Source organism: Chelonoidis abingdonii, chromosome 5, assembly GCF_003597395.2.
Source record: "Chelonoidis abingdonii isolate Lonesome George chromosome 5, CheloAbing_2.0, whole genome shotgun sequence".
Lineage (NCBI taxonomy): Eukaryota > Metazoa > Chordata > Testudines > Testudinidae > Chelonoidis > Chelonoidis abingdonii.
In genome coordinates this window covers 18,450,218-18,470,631 of record NC_133773.1, presented here as the reverse complement: position 1 = coordinate 18,470,631, position 20,414 = coordinate 18,450,218, and the positions used below count along the sequence as shown (strand labels likewise).

Here is a 20,414-nt window from a genome sequence, read left to right as displayed (position 1 = left end):
AGCAGTGTATCCAATACTGTAATCTTTTTATGAAGATAATACAAAATCAATATTGCCATTGCACATTTACTGGATTTAAAACATAGAAAATAGTAGTTAAATACACACAGTACATAGGTAATTGTGATCCCCATAAAAGATTAAATGCAGCTGGTAGGTCACATTAGTAAAAAGTTCGGGACCCCCTGAAGTTAATCACACTGTCCTTCTGCCTATTGATCAGACAAATAACAGTGTGAATAGTCATTCTCTGCTCTTCATTAAGGGCTCAGTCCTATGAGGTGTTGAAGGATCTTCAGATCTTATGTTTACATATGCCAGCCAATTATGTCATTCAAATGTATAGACCCCTCAATGCTCAAATTGTGAAGTTGGAGCACTCCTATGCAACGTGTGAAGGTTATTTGATATTGACAATCTGTGAATTAAATTAGTTAGAAAACCAATATTTTGTTGTGCACATGTTCAGTACCCTGTTGATGAAGGGACGATGGCCAGCTGGCATCTGCGGCAGTGTTAAGGTAATTGGGGGGGCTCTTTTGAAAATGCAACCTTGACCGTTTCTGGGTTTCTAATCCTTGTTTGGGGGGGAATAAATAAATACGAGCTATAGTTCTACAATCTGAGTTTCACCTTACCAAAGCTTTCTGTGCAGGAATACACTACAGTACGCAGTCAGCCGCTAAACTGTCAAATAGGACAGTGTGTTCTAATACAGTTCAGTGTGACTCAGTTAATACTGTGTGGGAAAGGCCACTGGAATTTCCTGACTTTCTCATGGGTTGAAAATCTTTACTCTTTTAAGTTCCTTAATATACAGGCCTTTTTCTGGCTTTGCATGATACATTTTCAGCTTACAAGAAACAGAATTAGCTGCGGTCAGAATGGTCCACCTCGTTTCCCTGGATAAGTCTGCACTTCCTCTGAGCCCTATTTAATTTCCTAGAATGTTTTATCTTTACCCCACACTAGCTTTAAGAAATAGAGTTGATTGTAATGACCACAGGACCAATAGCGTGAAATGCTTTGACTATGCAATACCATGATTACCCCTTCCAAGAAATGAAATACCTCTCATACAGTCATGGGTTCCTCTGGGGAAATGAGAAGAGAACTGAGAATGGGACTAGGCTGAAGGCACTGGGGAGGTCTAGTTCTGGTTGACATGATGCCTGTAACCTTGGGCAAATCACATGCTCTCTGCTGATTTTTTTTTCTCCATCTAGAAAAAGGGGCTAGTGCCACCAGACCTGTCTCCCAGTTGTGAACATTAAGAAGTTTGCAAAGCAAGTTGAAAATGACAAGTACAGTAAATTGTTATAATGAGCCCTATCACTTGAGTCCGGCAGCCTTCAACATCAAGCTTTTGTGGGCTACTAAAAGTACAATGGAGCCCTGGACTTGCATAGCCAAAGTCCACAACATTTGGATTCAATGTGCAATGTGACAATCACTCAGCTCAGCTGGAAGGTAAATAGTGTGACTAGGTGAGGTAGGGAAATATAGAGAACAGTGCTGGCAAGAGTACAAAGAATCTGTTTTGTGAGCACTTCCACAGCAAGGCAAAGGGTAGATCTGGAAACAAACACTGACAAGACATAACTAAACTCAAATAGTAGCCTCTTCTGTACCTGTACTAATGACTTTAATTTAGTGTTTGCTATAATAATTGTCCTGTACTCCACTGATTCATTCATTAGGTAACCCTTACCACATTCCATTCAACTACTCGAATGTGAATTACTCTGGCAGATATTCAGAACGGGGTGTCTCACTCCTGCGCGGTGTATCCATACCAGGGAAGACAGGAGAGCCATTAAGGATCTTGTGCGGGGAGAGCATTGGATTTGATACCGGCTGTCACAACACATGTGTTAGTTTGCTCTGCTGGGTCTTGCTCTGTTGCTGACTAGGAACATGTGAAGGCTTGTGCCAGCCCGAGGCCTGCCGATTTCCTGCCTTTGCTCCAAGAAGGGTTGCATTCCTGGAGCGCAGGGGCAGGTGCGAACCACGGCTTATTTCAAAAGGTCTTTGGTCCAAGAACTTCCTTGTGAGATGAAGGACGGGAAGAGGCCTGGCTTGCTCAGGGCAGCGCTCGGGCCATATGGGCTAGGCACAATGGTACTGGTGGGCAGGGTCCGAACAGCTGTGGAGAAACACTAGCCCGGATCAATCCCGTTTGCAACGCATATGTGCAGGCGGGCCCGGGGTGCAGAGAGCTGCTTACGCCACGAGTGCTGCGGCCGGGAGCGCCACGTGGGGGCTCCCTGCCCAGCCTTCCCCCGGCAGGGGCGTGGTTCGGCTCCGCCCGGCCGCTAGTGGGAGGGCTGGGGGCTGTGCCGCGGCCAGGGAGCTGTGCCGGACGGCGGAGGCAGCAGCTGGAGCCAGCAGCCAGCAGGGCGAGGATGCTGCTCTGGCTGCTGCTGCTGGCCGGGGAGGCGGCGGCGGGCTCCGCGGTGGCGGTGCTGAGCGCCGAGCTGCGCGGCGAGCCGGTGCAGGAGGTGAGCCCGGCTTTCCTCTCCCTCACCATCGATGCCAACCTGGCCGCGGACCCCAGGTTCATCCCCATCCTGGGGTAAGTGACCGGCCCGTCCTGCGCCCCTCACCCCGGGTCACCCCGCGGCTGCCTCCCCTCTCCGTTAAAAGACGGGGGGGAGGGGGCTGTGACCCTCCGCTTCTGCAGCCGCCAGCCCGGCGAAGTCAGAGGGTAGCTAGAGTCCGTTCTTCCCCCCGCACCCCAGGGCCAAACAGCCTCCCAAATCCTGCCACCCTCACCCCCACCCCCAGGGAGTCCCTCCCAGCCAGGTGTCCAGGGGATCCTGCCCTGCTCTCCGCGGCCAGGGACTGACAGGCTGCCCAGCTCCCTGCCTTACCCTGTAGTAGCCCTGGTCTGCCCAATGGCCAGTGCCTGTGCTGTGTTGTGCTTTCTCTCCCAGGGCTAGGAACAGCGGGGTGCCAGCAGTCACCGGCTGCCGCCCAGCTCCCTCTAAGCAAGCGCCTTTATTCGTAGTGTAATAACATTCCAGAGGAAACATGTGAAAAACAACAGAGGTTCCTACCCACCTGCTAAAAGCTTAGCAGAGGTCACCTGTGGGGCCCTACTACCCTTCCGTTTTCCCAACCCTTCCGCGAGGCTTGGGGTACCCTGGGGCAGGAAAGCCTGTCCGCTTGCTGAATGAAAAAGAAGGATGAGGCCCTGTGTCAGTTCAGGCTCCGCTCTTTATACCAGGACACTTATGGGGTCTTCTGGACCAGGACCTCTACCCTGCAGTTTTATAGCCTCCCAGCCTGAGCCCCATGGGCCTGAGTCAGCTGACACGGGCCAGTCATAGGTGTGTGGTTGCAGTGCAGACATACCCATTGGCAGGAAGGCCGGGTGGAGGGAGTTCACAGGACAACTGCCCATGCTGTACTTGGTTTGAGGATAAACAAGGTGCTTTGTTCTGCAGGGCTGTAACTGCAACAGCTTTCATCAGCACAAAATCCGCAGGATTTTTTTAAACTGAGTTAAAGAGAGCAGGAGAACTGAGTGGAGAAAAAGGTAGGGCTGAGGTGCAGTGACAGGAGCACAGGTGTAATCCCAGGAGAGGTGAGCAGTACAGCTACCAAGGGTCAGATGGGGGCCAAACACCACAACACAGAGGAAGCAGAGTCTTTCAGTGATGGAGGGGCTCCTGAACTCACAGCCTTCTAGCTCCTCCACTGAGCAGGGTCATGAAGTGAGCTGATCTCCCAATCCTGGTGTAGTTTTGGACTCTCCTCCCACTTATCTCTTTTGCTTAAAGTGGAGTAAAACAAACGGAGGAGGCTCTGTCACTGCCTGAGGCTGAATCTGCACCTGCTGGAAAATGCAGTCCTCCCTCATCTGCCGCCCTTTTAAGGAAATACATCAAAGAAACCAACTCATGTTTAATCTTCACCAGAGTTTTTCCTCTCTCCTGTTTCCTTTCTGTTTTGATTCTCCATGTCTTTTCTCTCCCCCCCCCCACTTTTACTTCTCTTGTGTCCACAAATCTTTTCTTTTTTACCACCTGTTTTCTATCCCTTTTGTCTCTTTCCTCATTTTTTGACTTCCTCTTTCCTGCAGCTGCATTCAACCTGCTTGTCTTGCTTCTGTTCTCTACATCCCCTTACTCTTAGTCCCCATTCATGTGTTTCCCTTTCTCTCCCCTCACCCTGCCTCACTCTTTTTTTCTTTTTCTTTTTCTTTTCTCCTTGCCCCTCTGTTGCATTTTCCTTTGCCAGGTCTCAGTTTTACTGTCATCTCACAGAGGTGTAGAGGATTAAAGTGTTAATGTTTGACTTGTTAAACACTTTCTTCTCTCTCGGCTTGGGCCTTGTAATTTTTTGGGATCCCTCCTGTTGCTTGGCTACTGGAGATGGTCTCCCATCATGTGGGAGTCTTCCTTCTAGCTAGCCGCAAAGAAAATCTGCCCTTCTCTTCCACTGCCTGAGCTCTGGGAATAAGAGCCTGGAGCAGGAGTGGGCAAACTTTTTGGCCCAAGGGGCACATCTGGGTATGGAAATTGTATGGCGGGCTATGAACACTTATGAAATTAGGGTTGGGGTGCAGGAGGGGGTGAGGGCTCTTAGGTGGGGCTGGAGATGAGGAGTTTGGGCATAGGAGGGTGTTCTGGGCTAGGACTGAGGGGTTTGGAGGGTGGGAGGGGGATCAGGGCTGGGGGAGGGGTTTGGATGTGGGGAGGGGGTGCAGAGTTCAGCTGGAGGTGTGGGCTCTGGGGTGGGGCTGAGGGGTTTGGGGTACCAGAGCGTGCTCTGGGTTGGGATCGAGGGGTTCAGAGGGCAGGATCAGGGCTGGGGCAGGGAGTTGGGGCATGGGAGAGGCTCAGAGGTGCAGGCTCCGGGCGGAATTTACCTCAAGCAGCTCTCGGAAGCAGTGAGCATGTCCCCACTCCAGCTCCTACACAGAGCCGTGCCCAGGCAGCTCTGCACGCTGCCCCATCTACAGGCACTGCCCCTGCAGCTCCCATTGGCTGCAGTTCCTGGCCAATGGAAGCTGTGGGGGCAGTGCTTGAAGCAGGGTGCAGAGCGGAGACCCCTGGATGCCCCTAAGGGCCATCCCTAGACATTGTGGTGCCCTACGCAGCCCCTCTGTGGGGGGAGGCTGGCCCCAGGCCTCTGCAGGGGTTGTGTTCCCAGGCCTCTGGGGGGGCCTGCCCCCCAGCACAAGCCAGCAGAATGGGTTGGGGCCAGGTCGCTCCACTTCCTGCCATCTAGTGAGTGCAGGGTGAGCCCAACCCCACACTCACGGGGTAGCAGGAGGTGGAGTGATGCAGCCCCAGCCCACTCTGCTCCCCTGGCTCCCAGCCTTGGGACTTGGGGGGCAGGGGGGAACCGCCCCCAGCACTCACCGGTGGCATGGCTAGGAGCCCATGGAGCGGGCTGGGGCCTGGTTGCTCCACTGCCCAGTGAGTGCAGGGCATGCCTGACCCCTGCTGCAGTCCCCGAGGACGTAGCTCAGGGGAAGGGGTGGAGTGAGGGTGGGGCTGGGATGGAGCAGGGGTGGGAAGAGGTGGGGCAGAGCAGGGGCGGGGGCTATGAGAAATGGATGGAGTGGGCAGGAGCGGGGGCAGCTTTCCTGGCCAGCTCAGCCAGCCGGGGGATTGGGCTGACTGCTGGAGCACACAGCTGCGTAGCTTGCATATGGGTAAGGACTGCCCTGCTGCCCCTACATTTAGGAGCCGGAAGGGGGACCATGCTGCTGCTTCTGGGAGTCACGTGGAGCGGCCTCTGACCCTGCTCCCCAGCTGGAGCGCCGGAGCGGGGCAAGCCCCAGACCCTGCTCCCCAGAGGAAGCTCGAGGGCTGGCTTAAAACAGTTGGCGGGTCAGATCAGGCCCATGGGCCGTAGTTTGCCCACATCTGGCTGGGAGCCACTTGCTCATCCAGTCACCCTTTTTCTACTGAAAATGCACCCAGCAGCAAGTGGGGGTGGGGGAAGGGGAAGTTATCTTCAACCTGCCTAGTGCATTTCTAACCTCTCTGACATTCAACAGCAAAGTGAAAGTGGAATGAAAAATGTCTATCAGAGTTCATGATTCAGGCTCTGCCACAAAGAGGAAGTAATTGGCGGCTGATAATCTCCTGAACAGTTGTTCCATAACAGAGATAGCATCGGTGAAGTGGAACATTGTTGCCTCTGCCACAAGGTCAGACTGAAGAGGAGCAGTCTTGTCTTTTCCTTTGCAGTGGCTGGGCTCACAGAGCATGTTCCCTTCACGTTACTCCAGCTGAGAACTTGGGCAATCTCTCTGTGTAGACCAGTTTAATTTAAATAGATTTTTTTAATCTAAGTTAAATTGATGCTAGCCCCTGTGTGGACTCTGTTTTTGGTTTAAGAGTCACTGGCATCAGTGTTGCTTAGGTCAATTAGGAATCAAAATTTAAAACCAATTTTAAGTTAAACCAGTGGAACTTTCTTATGTAGATAAGGCCCTGGTGCACTCCAAACTGCTGGTTGCAATGTTTCCTTATTTCAGAAGGAGAGAAGCATGGGTACATATATTCCCCCCAGCATTCAAACATGACATTTAAGCTCTGTCATCTCTTCCAGTTGTTGGAATTTTTAGAGAGGGAAGGTGGGGAAAACCACAACAAAATAGAAAAAATCCTTCATTTGCAAAGGATACTCTCAGTTGTATCATTGACCATTTTCATCAGAAGTGAGGACTTTCCCTGGAGAACAGCTGCCTGACTTACAAAATCATTGATGACTTAATCAGAAATCTGCCAATCCTATGATCTAATGGCAGCCCTGCTATATGATGCAGGGGATTGAGGTATGGATCTGAGAGTGCTGGAGGTAACACACTCAGCCTCTGGGTGTAATAGGAGGCAAAGAGTGACATGGTTAAGGGGAGGTATAAAGAGAGGAAAGGGAGGGGAATTCCTGCAATCCCCACACCCCCTCAGGCCACATGCTGCAAAATTTGCATCTGGATTTGAATGTTTCTGATGTTCAGACTCATCTCTACAACTAATTATGGTGCGCTTGACTGTGATGAAAATGTTTGTTCCATTTCTCAATACTCCCTTCTGCAGTTCTCCCAAACTGCGCACCTTAGCAAGAGGTTTGACTCCAGGCTTCTTGAGATTTGGTGGCACCAGAACCGACTTCCTGATCTTTGATCCAGAGAAGGATTCAACTTTAGACGAGAGAGACTTTTGGGAACCACAGGAGAATCAAGGTAAAACAGATGGCAACATGTTAACCATGAACATGTCTTTGATTTAAATTGATTAAAATGTGCTTTAAAGTATGCTGCAGATACAGTAAATACAGGGCAAAGCATTCCACTCCATGCTTACATGTCAGTAGACTCGCCTGAGGTTCACAGGCATGTCCCATGTTCTGGAGGACTAGCTCCTAGCTGCTGGGTGAGGACAGCACAGTTGAGTGGAGTCTGCCTTAGAGGTACCACTAAGTGAAGCCTCCAACTTAGTGGCCGAGGGCTGTTTAGAAGATTCTTCTCTGCATGGGTCTTTAGAAGCATCTTCCCTCCCACCCCTTCCATTCTGCTCTGTCTCTTCTCTTACCACTGCCCCAGTACTTCACAGGCTGCCTGTCTCCCTTGCCCCATCAGCTGTCTCCTTGGGTTTCTTTACATTATGAACTCTAGCAGGGCCTGTTTGTGTGCTCAGAGCCTAATGCGTTCTGACTGGTACCAGAGTACAAAAACCAACAATTGAGATGCAGGGTGGAAAACCGGTCACTTTACAGGCAGAATCCCTACCCAACAATTGGGAAATCCACCTTTTTACTGCGTTGCTGTTCCATATGCTGTCATCAGAACAGCGTTCCCAGCCTCTGCTTTCACCAACAGGAGCTGGGAAATTTCAGCTACATCCTAAAAATAAAGCACTAACTGACAAAAATAATTAGGTGGAAGAGAGGAGATTATTCTGCTTTACCTTCTTGCGGAGGATTTGCAAAAGCACTCAGTTTTGGCTTATTTCCACTCTCATTGAGACCATGGTTGTCTTCTTTCTTAGGGCAACTTGAAAAGCAACTTTAAAGATCAGTGTCCAGGTTTGTCATCCACTCTGTCAGCTTCCAGTGACATGAAATGAACCAAGGTTGTCCTTCTGGAGAAGGATCTTAGGGGGCAGTGACTCACTAGATGTTCCATGGTTTACTCCCACTAACTTTAAGGGGAGCAGAGTAAGGATAACATTGAATGCTCTAGAAAATCCCTCCCTTATATTTAAATAGTGTGGTTTTTTTTTTAAATTCCACACTTTGCTTCTAGACAGATGGCTTGCGTATGCCAAGTTTTAGCATCTAATGAACTTCACTGAGAATTTATACCTTTCTAAAGTTGGTTTTACTGATAAAAAGCCTTGACAAAGCAATCTGTACAGTGGTACTAGTGGGTAGTGTTAAACTGAAATATTTCTTGTACGTTGTCCTGCTCTCTTGAGGTGCTTATGAACGTACATCCTCCTCAGTTTACTGTCCGACAGTGTTGGTGTGTGGTTTATCGGTTCAGTCATTTTTTTAAAAAATGTTGCCTGAAGAACAAACTTAACATTTCCAGAACTTCTGCCAAGACCTTTTTCTCACCACTCTTGTAATGAGATCAGCAGTTCTCACTGCCTTAACCAGGAAATGAGTTTTTCCTGTTTTGCACAATGAGAGCTGCTGAGCTTGCCATCTTCCTGCACTGTGGTTCTTTATTCAAATGGTACATTGTCTGTCTAGTTGCTTTGCATACAAACTTTAAAGACATTAGCATGATAACTCAGAGAACTGCCTCCAGTAATAACTAAACAATCTACCAAAATATAGCCACCCATAATCCAAACTCACCATATTCCAACACAGTCAGTCAGTCCCCACTCTAAATGTCTTAAAGAAAAGATGTGCTTTGCACATATTTAAGTGCTGTCCTGTAATGGGAATACTTTTGTTAGAACGGGCAAAAATCTTAAAACCAGCAGAAACATGGTTAGTGCCGTCACTGTAAATGCTAAATATTTTTAGATGTTGAAAATTATGAACTGGCTTTATTTGATTTTAGAAGGTGGAAATATCAACCCAGTCATTCTCCTTTCTAATGTTTAATGTATTGAACTCAGCAGGAGGATTCAGCCTACAGAAATGCATGAATGAGCAGCTCTGTACAAACTTGTGTGGGATACAGTCCTCCATTTATTGTAACCTAAGCACAATACTATGAAATGTTTATTGTTATGACATGTGGGGTTTTTTTGGCCTATAGGTATTTGTGGAGTAAGAGCTATTCCTACTGCTGTGGAGGAGCTACTGCTATCTCAATGGCCCATCCAGGAGAAGATACTCCTTAAGGAACAGTACTGGAAAAAATACAAAAACACTACCATTACAAGTAAGATGTTTGTGACAATACCTGTTAACTGGAAGGTCATTCTTGTGCTCTGACTTGCAACTAGGAGGCTGCAAACCTCCTTTGAGTTCACAATTTTCAAAAGCACACAAGTCCCATTTTCAAAAGAGACTTTGACCATTGGGCTCCTAAATGCCTTTGAAAGTTTGAATAGATAAGGTGGGTGAGGTAATACTTTTTTATTGGAACAACTTCTGTTGGTGAGAGAGACAAAGTTTCGAGTCACACAGAGCTCTCCTTCAGGTCTGGAGTGCTATGTGAACTTGAAAGTTTCTCTCTCTCACCAACAGAGGTGGTTCAATAAAAGGTATTACCTCACCCACCTTGTCTCTCTAGTATCCATTGACCAATGTGGCTACAACAAATTTGAAAGTTTGCCACTGAGGTGTGACTGAAAATGTTACCACTAGTGTGTGTTTTCTGATTTAATATTTGTCAGTTGCAATGGGAGTTGAGAGGATGCTCAGCATCTTACAGGATAAGGCCTTGAGACTGTAAAATCAGTGGGGCTGTACATGCTTCATACATCTTCAGCACTAATAAAATGAATGATCACCACAATGAGTAGGCTGTATATTTGTTCTAAGTCAAGAGGCACTTCAGAACTTTGAAGAAAATAATTCATTCCCCCCCCTCCTTTCTTCTTACAGAAAGTACAGTGGACATTCTGTATAGCTTTGCAAAGTGTTCAAAGCTGGATCTGATCTTTGGCCTTAATGCCTTACTTCGAAAAGGTGGCTTGCAGTGGGATAGTTCAAATGCTCAGTTGCTCTTGGATTATTGTGCTTCCCAGCATTACAACATGTCTTGGGAACTTGGGAATGGTAAGTGCAGAGTGTGAGAGGTGTGGGGTGTGTGTGTGTTAGTGTTAGGGTAATCATAGTAGATATTATTATGCTGAGAGGTACTGGTGACTATATCGATCACAAATCTCTGAGATTTGATGTGAGCTCACCCGGCATTTAACACAAAGAAGAGTTAATCAGAAGCCCCCTTCACCTGAGACACAAAGAGGTTGTGAATCTGCCTGGGAGTTTGGACTGAAGCCATGTCTACACTACAAAATTAAGTCAACCTTGCTTACATTGGCATACAGTCACTGCAGTAATTACATTGCTTGTGCATGTCTGTGCTTTGCTCCTTGTGTCAGAGGTGCACGTCTTCACCAGGAGCACTTGTATCGATTGTACTGTCAGTGTCAGGCATTGTGCAATGACTCCTGAAAGCCAGTAACATTTGACATAAGCAGTGCAGTGTCTACACTGACACTGCGTCGACCTAACTACATTGACCTTGACTGTATGCTGCTCATGGAGGCAGAGTGATGTTGGCGTAGTGGGGCAGTTACGTCGGCAGGAGCAAAATTTAAGTGTAGACGCTTCCATAGTTAGGTTGACATATAAGATGTCTTGGGTCGACCTAACTCTGTAGTGTTTACCAGACCTGAGTGCTTTTGCTGAGTATTTGGGTAGGGGAGTGTGTTTTGAAGGAAGTGGGAATTCACAGAAAGGGGGGACAGAACAGAGAGGGAGGCAGAGGCGAAAACCAAGCTGTAGCCGGTGACACAGTGTGACCCTAGCGAAAGCTAGAGGGCTTTTGAGTCTGAGTAAAGAGCCTTGGGACTGTAAGCTAAGACACTGCTCCTTTTGTTATTGGTTCCTCCTGCATTCAGAGAAGCAGGACTTGTATGTTCCTTGTAAATAAACAAGATCGCATTAAAGAAAATATCCCACTCACCAATTTCTGCTCACAACTGAAACATCCCCAGGACCCTGAACCCTGAGTAGCTGCTTGGATCAAAAAGGGGCCACAGTATTTTGTACATTCCATGGCTGCAAAATTGCAGAAAACTCTTGTTTGACAGGGTTTCTGCAGCCAATGGGAGATTTTTGTGCCTGCATCTCATACTGTTTTGCGAACTGATCAGTAAAGTACTTCGTCGTGCTAGTGAAGGCAGGGGGCTGGATTTGATGACCTTTCAAGGTCCCTTCCAGTTCTAGGAGATAGGATATCTCCATTATTAAAATTAACTAAAAGATGGAATTTTAATAGTTGTCAGATTGTTCCACAGCTAGAGATGGGATGAATCTCAATTTTGGGATATCCAGATAACACTTTGTGGCAGTTGAAGCCATATAGATTCATAATGGTACTAGCCACTGTTGGAGACACGATACTGGGCTAGATAGACCATTGGTCTGACCCAGGATGGCAGCACTTACGTTCTTATCCTGAGCATCAATAACTGCAATCCATTAGGGAGCTACAGTGGGAGAATGCTCCCTGTAATTTGCTGTGCTGGGGTCAGGAAAAGCAGGGTGTCAGCAACAGTGACCAGGGGGCACTGGCTCAGTGGGAGGGGATTTCTGGTAATGCAGTAGAAGGAAAGAGCATTTGTATACTGGGTTTGGGAATGGGTTGGTTAGCAGTAGGCTATACTAGGAAGGAACAGGAGAAGAGACTCTGGATTCAGGTGACAAGAGGGAGACAAGTAGTGATACACAGCAAAAGAAGCCTCTAATAACAGAAGATGTGGGGAGGTTCTCCGGGGCTGAGAAGAGAAGCGTAGCAGGCCAGGTAATGGGAGAGAGAGCAAGATAAGACTGGAAATATTTACTACCACATGGCAATGGCCATTAATTTCTACAATGAAAAATTTTCAGGAACGGTTCTTTGATAAAAATCCAAATGAGGGCGTGTTTTATGGGGGAAAGGGTGAGATCTTAATCATGGCTCAGAGAAGCAGTGGAAGACCTACCACTTGAATTGTTTTAAATCAATTCACTGTTTGTAAAGTGCTTTGTCAGCCACAGATGAAAGGCGCTACAGAGGTGCAAAATATCATCATCGTTACTTATTCAAACTAATTTGGATAGAGGTCTGGAAAACAGACTATATGGAACAATCCTTTCCTGGGAGGGGGTGGTGGTAGTCTCTCCCGTCTCTTATTTCATAGCTTATTTACTGCCCAACTGTATAGTTAACTTTCTGTAAGTTGGTTGGTTATTACTGCTGTGCACATTTTGAATGAGTCATATGTTTGTTCTGTAACACTACTGAGGAACAGTCTGTGTGTGTGTGTATGTTTCTTTCAGAGCCAAACAGTTTCAGGAGGAAGTCTGGCATCTATATTGATGGTTCCCAACTAGGGCAAGACTTTATTCACCTGTATCACCTTTTGAGAAACTACAGCAGTTACAAGAATTCAAAACTTTATGGCCCTGATGTTGGTCAACCACGGAAAAACACTCAGAAGTTGCTGAAGAGGTAACAAAGCAGAAACCTGCCATCGTAGGCTTGATGAGAGAAGGCAGTACTCTGAGCGTAGAATGCAGATGTGTGGGAGACAGGTCTGAGAATTTAAGGGATCTGATGATTCCATAGTTGGAACATGCGTAAGGTGTTAGGATGCTGAAACATTAGATTTGATTGAGAACTAATTCTATTTTAGTTTTATGGAAAACTAGAGCCAACAACTGTCTGCCTGTTGGAGTCTGATTAAAATCATAACTGCATTGCCAGAGAGTAAGGGCTAAATCCCAGCTGGTGTAAATTGGTTCAGTTCTACTGATATAAATGGAGCTACTCTGATTTATGGCAGAAGCTCTGGCCCTAAAGGGTGACAGAAACTCACTAACCCACACACTTTTCAGTCAGCACCAGAAAAGTGAGTCCCCACCTTTCAGCAATGATATAGCAACAAATGCTGTGTCAGTCTCTTACTGCTTTATTATTTATTGTTTTTACAAACTATTTTTCAGTCCATCCAGTGTACTGTAAAATATTACCAGAAATAACTGGCATAAATTCAGTATAATACATTCAACAAATTTTAAAAACTCAAAGGAAGGAGGAAGGTAGGGCAGGGTATTATGAATATTTTTTAAATTTAGGTTAGGATGTCTAAAACATGTGAAGCATCAGTGAGATTGCAGCATTTGATATAATGGAAAGCTTGTGCTTTAGGTTCTTGTACATCTTCTGATACCAGTCAAAAAGCCCCAAATCCACTTCTGCTGTAGTCACTAAATCCTGTTTAAATAAAAGTTTTAACTAGTGTTTTTCATGTGAGAATCTCAATATTGCACAAACATTAAATAACCCTCAACAGTCCACTGGTGTAGGTAAATGCCACTAACCCCATTTTACAGATGAGGTAAACTGAGGCTCAGAAAGGTTGAGTGACTTGCTCAAGATCACTCAGAGGCAGGATTAGTTTTCTGCAACTCTTTTTTGTGCTCATAGCCCCACAAAATAATGGAGGTATTTTTTGTTTGTTGACAGCTTCCTGAAATCAGGAGGGAAAGTAATTGATTCTGTTACCTGGCATCAGTAAGTATTAAGTATCTGTTTGGTTGCTATAGTATTAATAGATACAGATTTTTGTGAAACATTATTGATTTTAAATACCGTGATGGCAAAAGTAGAAAAACATCAGTTGAAACAGCTGTTCACACACACAACCACTCGCTGTGGAACTCTGTCCCCGTCGAGTGGTGGGTAGGCCGCAGAGAGAGGTGGATGAAATTGCATACAAAGTGGGGTCTTAACTCATGCAGTAGAGCCACAGGCTCCTGGAAACAAAAGACCCAGGTTCAGTCCCCACTGCCTGGCAGCATGATGTTACACCAACCCTGAGTTAACAATATCCTACTTTTAATAAAAAAGAACAACAAAAGAAATCATTTAGGGCCCTACCTTGCAACCCAAACGAACATGGGAGGTTATCATGGTAGTAAGCAGGTTTTTCAGGATCGGACGTTAAAGACTGACTAATCAAAAGGTTCTCATATTTCAGAATGATTCCGCAATACAGCTTATTGCAACAATGTTATTCTGCAAGTCTCTTGGCTTTGCGTTTGAAAAGCCAGGGTGGCACGTAGTTGAAGGTGAATTATTAGTGCTAAAATATCAGCGAAAGATTTAATTGGCAACATTTGTAAACACAGATTGTGACTTTTTTTCTTATTTTTTATAAGGTTTGCTTGTTAGGTGTTGATAAGGATTCTGTATGGTACCAGACTTTTGACAATTCCTGCATGGAAGTTTTGTGTCTCTTTCCAAAATGCCAGTCTATTTCTTCTCCGTCCCACCATGCTGATGTATCCCAGGACTTCTCCAATGCCATGCACGGAGTTTCCCCCATGATTTTACTTCTCCTTTCCCTGTTCTAAATAAACAGTATATACCAAGAGAAGAGATTTTAAAAATGTTAGGATTATCTAACAGGCCTCTTGGCGCTCCAGGTCAGTGGCTATGCAGCTCCAGTAAAGGTGGAAAGATGCAGTGGCATTCCTGAGCATTCTATAATGTAAGGATAGCCAATAGTCTACTTCCTGTGGCTGTGTACAGGGCTCCATGTGATTACTAAGCTTATGTGAGCAATGATCACAAAGGAGAGACTTCCATCGTGTTAAGATGGAGCCAAGAAGTCCTAGCAGGTACATTTTTTCAAAGCAATGCAAGGAGTTAAGCAGTTTTTCTGACCAGGAAAGGGTGTTGTTCCAACAGACAAGGTCCGGTGGGCTTTTGCATATGTAGCATTTGGACAGGCACAGCCTCTGACATATGCAGACTGAGCAGCAGCCTGGATTATTTCAAAACTCCACAAATGCTACAGAACTTGTAACTGAATAGACTTTCCTACTGGGAGGTGAGTGGGGCTTGGTTGGCATAAAGGAGAAGGAGAGAGTCTTAAATTGATTAGTAATTTGCACTTTCTAGCTAATAGTTCACTTTAAACAGCACAAGGAACTGTCCCAGATGAAACAGCCATGTCAGAAATGAGGGTAATGCCACAGGGTAACTAATTATGCAAATAACTTAACAGTTGAGAGAGGAGTGTTAGAGATGGACGCTGTTTGTTGCAAAAACACCATTTGCAATTCAAGGAAGTTTATCTGTTGCCTGAGTGGAAGCATGATCCAGCTGCCCCTTGGCTGACACACAGGCTTTGGCTAGTAGAGACAATAATCATAGATCATTAGGGTTGGAAGGGACCTCAGAAAATCATCTAGTCCAACCCCTTGCTCAAAGCAGGACCAATGCCCAAATCCAAATGGCCCCCTCAAGGATTGAACTCACAACCCTGTGTTTAGCAAGCCAATGCTCAAACCACTGAGCTATCCCTCCCCCCCAAGTCTGAAAGAGAGAGGAAGGGAGAGAGTCATATCCTTCAGGATAAGGCCCATGTCAATACTGTTGGGGCCTATGAGTTGGAGTCCCCTGGGTGCTGAAGGATGCTCCTGTCCAGTTGTTGCTGAGGCTATGGAGAGGCTTGGAGGTTGAGTTCTCTCAGAGACTATCCCACAGAATAGCTGGGAGGTCTGTCATTAGAGACAGTAAGACCTAGTGACCAGGTCAGATTGGCCTGCCCTCCCACAAAAGGAGCACATCAGCCATTTTAAACATCCCGGTAGGTAGGAGATCTGTGTTGGAACTGAGCCATATTATCTGTTGGACCAGTTTGCCTCATTATAGTCAGTGGCGCTGTGTGAGTGCGACTGAGAATTCAGCCCAGTCAGAGAGAAGCTAGTCTAGAGAACATTCCAGAAACCATCACCAAGAGCGCAAACTAATGCCACCAGTGCAGTGTGTAAATAGGGATGGTCCCAGGAGCCTTAGGCAACATGAGTTGGTGCTTTACATTCTGCATTTTTCTTCATTGCTTCTGCCTGTTCAAGTTTAGTGTAAACAAAGCCCCTTCAGGTTAAAGATGAACTTCTTCCATTCTGAGAATTACCCATGCAATTATCATTAATACAACTTCAGCTGCACGCTTAAATTCCCATTCACGTTTGACAGTGTGCCTCTGATTGGGACCCAGCCCAGTGTGTAAATCATAGAAATGTTATCTGAATTGCCAATTTCCATGTATGTGTTCTAGTGATGTTGTTTTTAAGTGTTGACATATGGGCAAAGCTTTATAAAATAGAACCTTAATTTAGGAAAGCACTTAAGAATGTGCATAACCTTAAGCATGTTCTTAGATCTCTTTGTCACCAATGGGACTTAAAAACATGCTTAAGTGTTTTCCTGAATAGAGGTGCTTTCCTGACTTTGGATCTATATTGTTCAAGATCCCAGGTCATTATCACATAATATTATACAGCTGTAATGTATTTTTAAAATGTAATTAAAATACATTTTAAAAAATTTCTGTTTGATTAAGGTTTGTAAAATAAAGAAACTAATTAATACAACTCTACATAAATGAACCCACTAAGTTAATTAGATAGACAAATAATATTTCACTATACGCAGCAAGTCTGCCTTAATAATAGAACCAGCAACTAATGTAGAAAAGTGATTTTGCTACAGAACTCATCTACAGTTGGGAGTGTTGCTGGAATATTTTAGGTCTAGATATTCAGGTTCTGTGTGAATGGGGAGAAGCCATTTGTAAGAAAGGCAGTGTTAGTTTTGTGATCTCAGGTTAAAAATCAAATTTTTTAATGTCCACTTGAGTTTCTCTTTCCCTGTAGCAGTGATGTCCTCAAAACACTTGTAGCACTCTGTGCACTTCCAGCTGGTTTTGATGTCTGCTTTTTTAGGTCAAACACAGTAATGCTGAACTCAGGATTGGCAACTAAGTGAAATAGGGGACAGAGTTGTGTTGTGTTTTTTGTTTTTTTTGTTTTTTTTTACATGTACATCCAAAGGTGAACCACAAAGCAAGAAGAAAAGCGTGTCTATATAAATGTATAAAGGAGATCTCAAAGTTCTTTCTATTCCACTCCCTCCACTTGCACACAGATATACTTTCCTTTCTGATTCTCCATTACAATCAGGCTTTGACTATCTTTTGTGGGTGGATGGCCGTAGGAGGACTGAAATGGTAACACCATAACAGGTTGAAACCTGAGATGTTGATTTTCCCAACCCATAAGACAAGTCTGACTTAACATCCCTCGCCCCCTTCAGCGGATGACAGGGAAAGCTGTAGCCTTTTGGGATGTTACCACCAAAGTCCTCCAGCTAAAAGTGGGAAGTTGGAACATGACAGACCTAATGTAAATAACAGCCGCAGTATTTTTTCTGTTTATCTTTGTACATCAGTGGTTTTCAACCTGTGGCCCGTGGATTCCTGGGGGTCTACAGACTGCCTAAGATTTCCAAAGGGGTCCGCAGCTCCATTCAAAAATGTTTAGGGGTCTGCGAATGAAAAAAGGTCGAAAACCACTGTTATACATCATAAAGGAGTAATAAAGGCCCCACACATCTATTTATCAGTAAACATTTAATGATTTGGGATCTTGATTTTTAAAAGTTAGGCTGTTGACAATTTTATGATTTATACTGATTTAGTCGATGGTGGCCAGCAACTCACATATGTGCCCAGACAAGAGAAGGCAAATCGGTTTTTTACTGGCTGAGCTTATCCCTGCTTGAAATCATGTAAGAATAGCAGGGGCAAAATATTGATGTTAAATCTGTAAGAACAGACAGCAGTGAGATGAATAACAAAGTTCTTTAAATCACGTTTTGTAACTTTGGCTGTGTCATTTAGTTTTGCTTGGTTGGGATGTCTCTTAATCTTTCAGTTACTACGTAAATGGACGAATCGCTACCAGAGAGGATTTCTTGAGTCCTGAAATGCTGGATACCTTTATTACAGCAGTAAAAGATGTTCTTCAGGTACATGTTATGTTAAATTGTCTGTACACTCAGCTACCGTGATGATGGGCCTATAAAAACCAGAATAGAAATTCTTGGCTAGCGATACATCTAAAGAATCTCAATATTCAGATGCTGTACTCATTGTAAATAATATAACAAATATTGTCAGTGCTAACAATCTTTGATCTCAAGGAAGATATTTTAATATGAGGTATCTACTAAGCAGAAGGTTTAACATATTATAAACCATGAAAATGAACTGATAGTTATTTGTTCATGCCATCAGCCCCAGAGATGAAATTTATGGCTAGAATCTGCCCCCTTACTCACACTAAGTAGTATCTTATTCCCAGAGTACTCCTGCTGATTTCAACAAGACTACTTACATAGTAAGATACTGTGTGTAAGGGTTGCAGAATCTGGTCCTGATTAATTTAGATTTGGGAATCTATTCTTTAATATATGTGAGTTTAATATAAAAAAGAGGTTTTTTCTTTCCTCTACTCCTTTTCATCAGAACTCTTATGGAGCCTTGGCTCATTAAATATAGTCATATTAAGAGGCCCTGAAAGTCGTATGATCTCTCTAGAGATCTGTTCTAAAGTGCATAATTTGTGACTATTTAGGCAGATCCATATATGTACTTACTTTCCTGTCTTTATCTTAATGATGCAACATTCTCTAGATTGTTGATGGAACTGTACCTGGTAAAAAGGTGTGGCTAGGAGAAACAAGTTCAGCCTATGGAGGTGGAGCTCCCAGACTGTCTAATACATATGTTGCTGGTTTTATGTAAGTAGAACAGCATGCCTTTAAAGTTACTCTCTCTTTCTATAGGGCTCTGGGTTTTTTAGGAACTCCTCCAGTTAAACGACCACCATTAAATACCCAGCATGTCAGCAACATTCTCCTTCTGAGTAGGACTGGCTTTCGTTGGAGCCCCGTAACACTTCTGCATGCAGACCTGAGGTGGTCACTCTCATGCCAGTTAGTCTCCAGGAACAGAGAACATTGATCCAAGAACATTCCCTGTGTGAGGGATCTAGCCAAAGACATGGTATTTTATGTTAAGTAGTGGCCAGGAGAATGTTTGCTTGACTTTTAACACTGTATAGAAAGGGTGGCCAAAATAAGTGTGGCCTATAGACTGCAGTACAACCATCATAGCATTCTGTAGGGTCAGTGGTTCATGTGTAAGTTTGGAGGTGTGGCTCAGCGAAACTACAGGTCTCAGCATACTAACACCGATCATACAAGGGAAAAAAGTTCTGGTATTATCCCTAGTTTCATGCATAGCTGGTGCACCCTCCACTTGTGATGCAAAATAAGATGCGACTGACAGAGCACATCTTCGCCATATGTTTGTCTGTATTTCTTTTTTTTGGCTGACAGTGAAATAACTCACCACACAGATGTTTAAATTGTTGCCACTGGATTTCAACATTAACGCTTCATAGAAATGAAAGGACAATGTTTACGCTTTTCTCAGAAGTTAATTTCAGTCAGTCTGCAGACTCGGGCAGACATGACTGCATTGGTTCACGTCTGGTTCATGTTTTAGCGACCAAAAAATCTAGATAACTATTTTTACAAATGAAAGTCAAAAGCTAGAGCACAAGATGATCTCTTCATGTGAAGCTCCATCTGAAACTTATTGCTTCTGTTCAGGACACAATCACACGCTGAGCCTTTTCATCTCCATAGGCTGCTGCTCTTTACTCAAGACGAAGATGGTGACAAGAGAGTTTAAGGAAACAGCACAGTAGACTCAGACAGCTAGTCAGATGGAATGTGAAATGGATTTTCAAGGACACTCCTGCCATTTCTGTATTTTGATTGAGTTTCATGGGGTTTTTGTGCTTAGTATTATCATTTGATTTTAATTCTTGTTTAATGTACAAGGCAGCTGAGATGGCATGTAACATAGTTTAGATGAGCAGTTTTTTCCCTGTTTATTTTGGCGATGGTAATGCAAACATTTTTTTTTCTTTTTTTGTCTCCTGTTCTCTGGCAGGTGGTTGGACAAACTAGGACTGTCAGCCAGAATGGGTATTGATGTGGTGATGCGACAAGTGTTCTATGGAGCAGGAACCTATCACCTGGTGGATGCAAATTTTGAACCTTTGCCTGTGCGTATACAATAACATTGCCTTAATAATAATCATACATATTGTGTCTGTGTCTGTTTGTATTCTGGTTAAACCTGATGTGGAGAGAGATGCCAGCTATTTTTCCCTCCCTAAAGAGACTGACATATACATGCCTGTGACATACCAGGGTACAATCTAGACTAATGAGCAGGTGTGTCACTCCTGCCCTGCAGCCTTGAGTGCCTTACGATGCCTTACTGAAGTAGCTCCCACCTAGGCCGCTCACAACCAGCCTTCCAGCATGCAGGCCACACCCTGAG

General features: G+C 44.8%; 1 protein-coding gene across 2 annotated transcripts in view; it reads left to right on the top strand.

Moving 5' to 3' along the window:
* The first annotated feature begins 2,354 nt into the window (after positions 1 to 2,354).
* Positions 2,355 to 20,414, top strand: part of HPSE (heparanase) — a 32,784-nt gene continuing 14,724 nt past the window's right edge. For both annotated transcript variants that reach the window (XM_075066114.1, XM_032800415.2), the window contains exons 1-9: positions 2,355 to 2,575; positions 7,062 to 7,207; positions 9,242 to 9,367; positions 10,036 to 10,209; positions 12,481 to 12,652; positions 13,670 to 13,717; positions 17,929 to 18,022; positions 18,690 to 18,796; positions 20,019 to 20,133. In XM_075066114.1, coding sequence (XP_074922215.1) covers positions 2,406 to 2,575; positions 7,062 to 7,207; positions 9,242 to 9,367; positions 10,036 to 10,209; positions 12,481 to 12,652; positions 13,670 to 13,717; positions 17,929 to 18,022; positions 18,690 to 18,796; positions 20,019 to 20,133 — 1,152 coding nt within the window. In that variant the 5' untranslated portion in view covers positions 2,355 to 2,405. The remainder of the gene's footprint in view (positions 2,576 to 7,061; positions 7,208 to 9,241; positions 9,368 to 10,035; positions 10,210 to 12,480; positions 12,653 to 13,669; positions 13,718 to 17,928; positions 18,023 to 18,689; positions 18,797 to 20,018; positions 20,134 to 20,414) is intronic.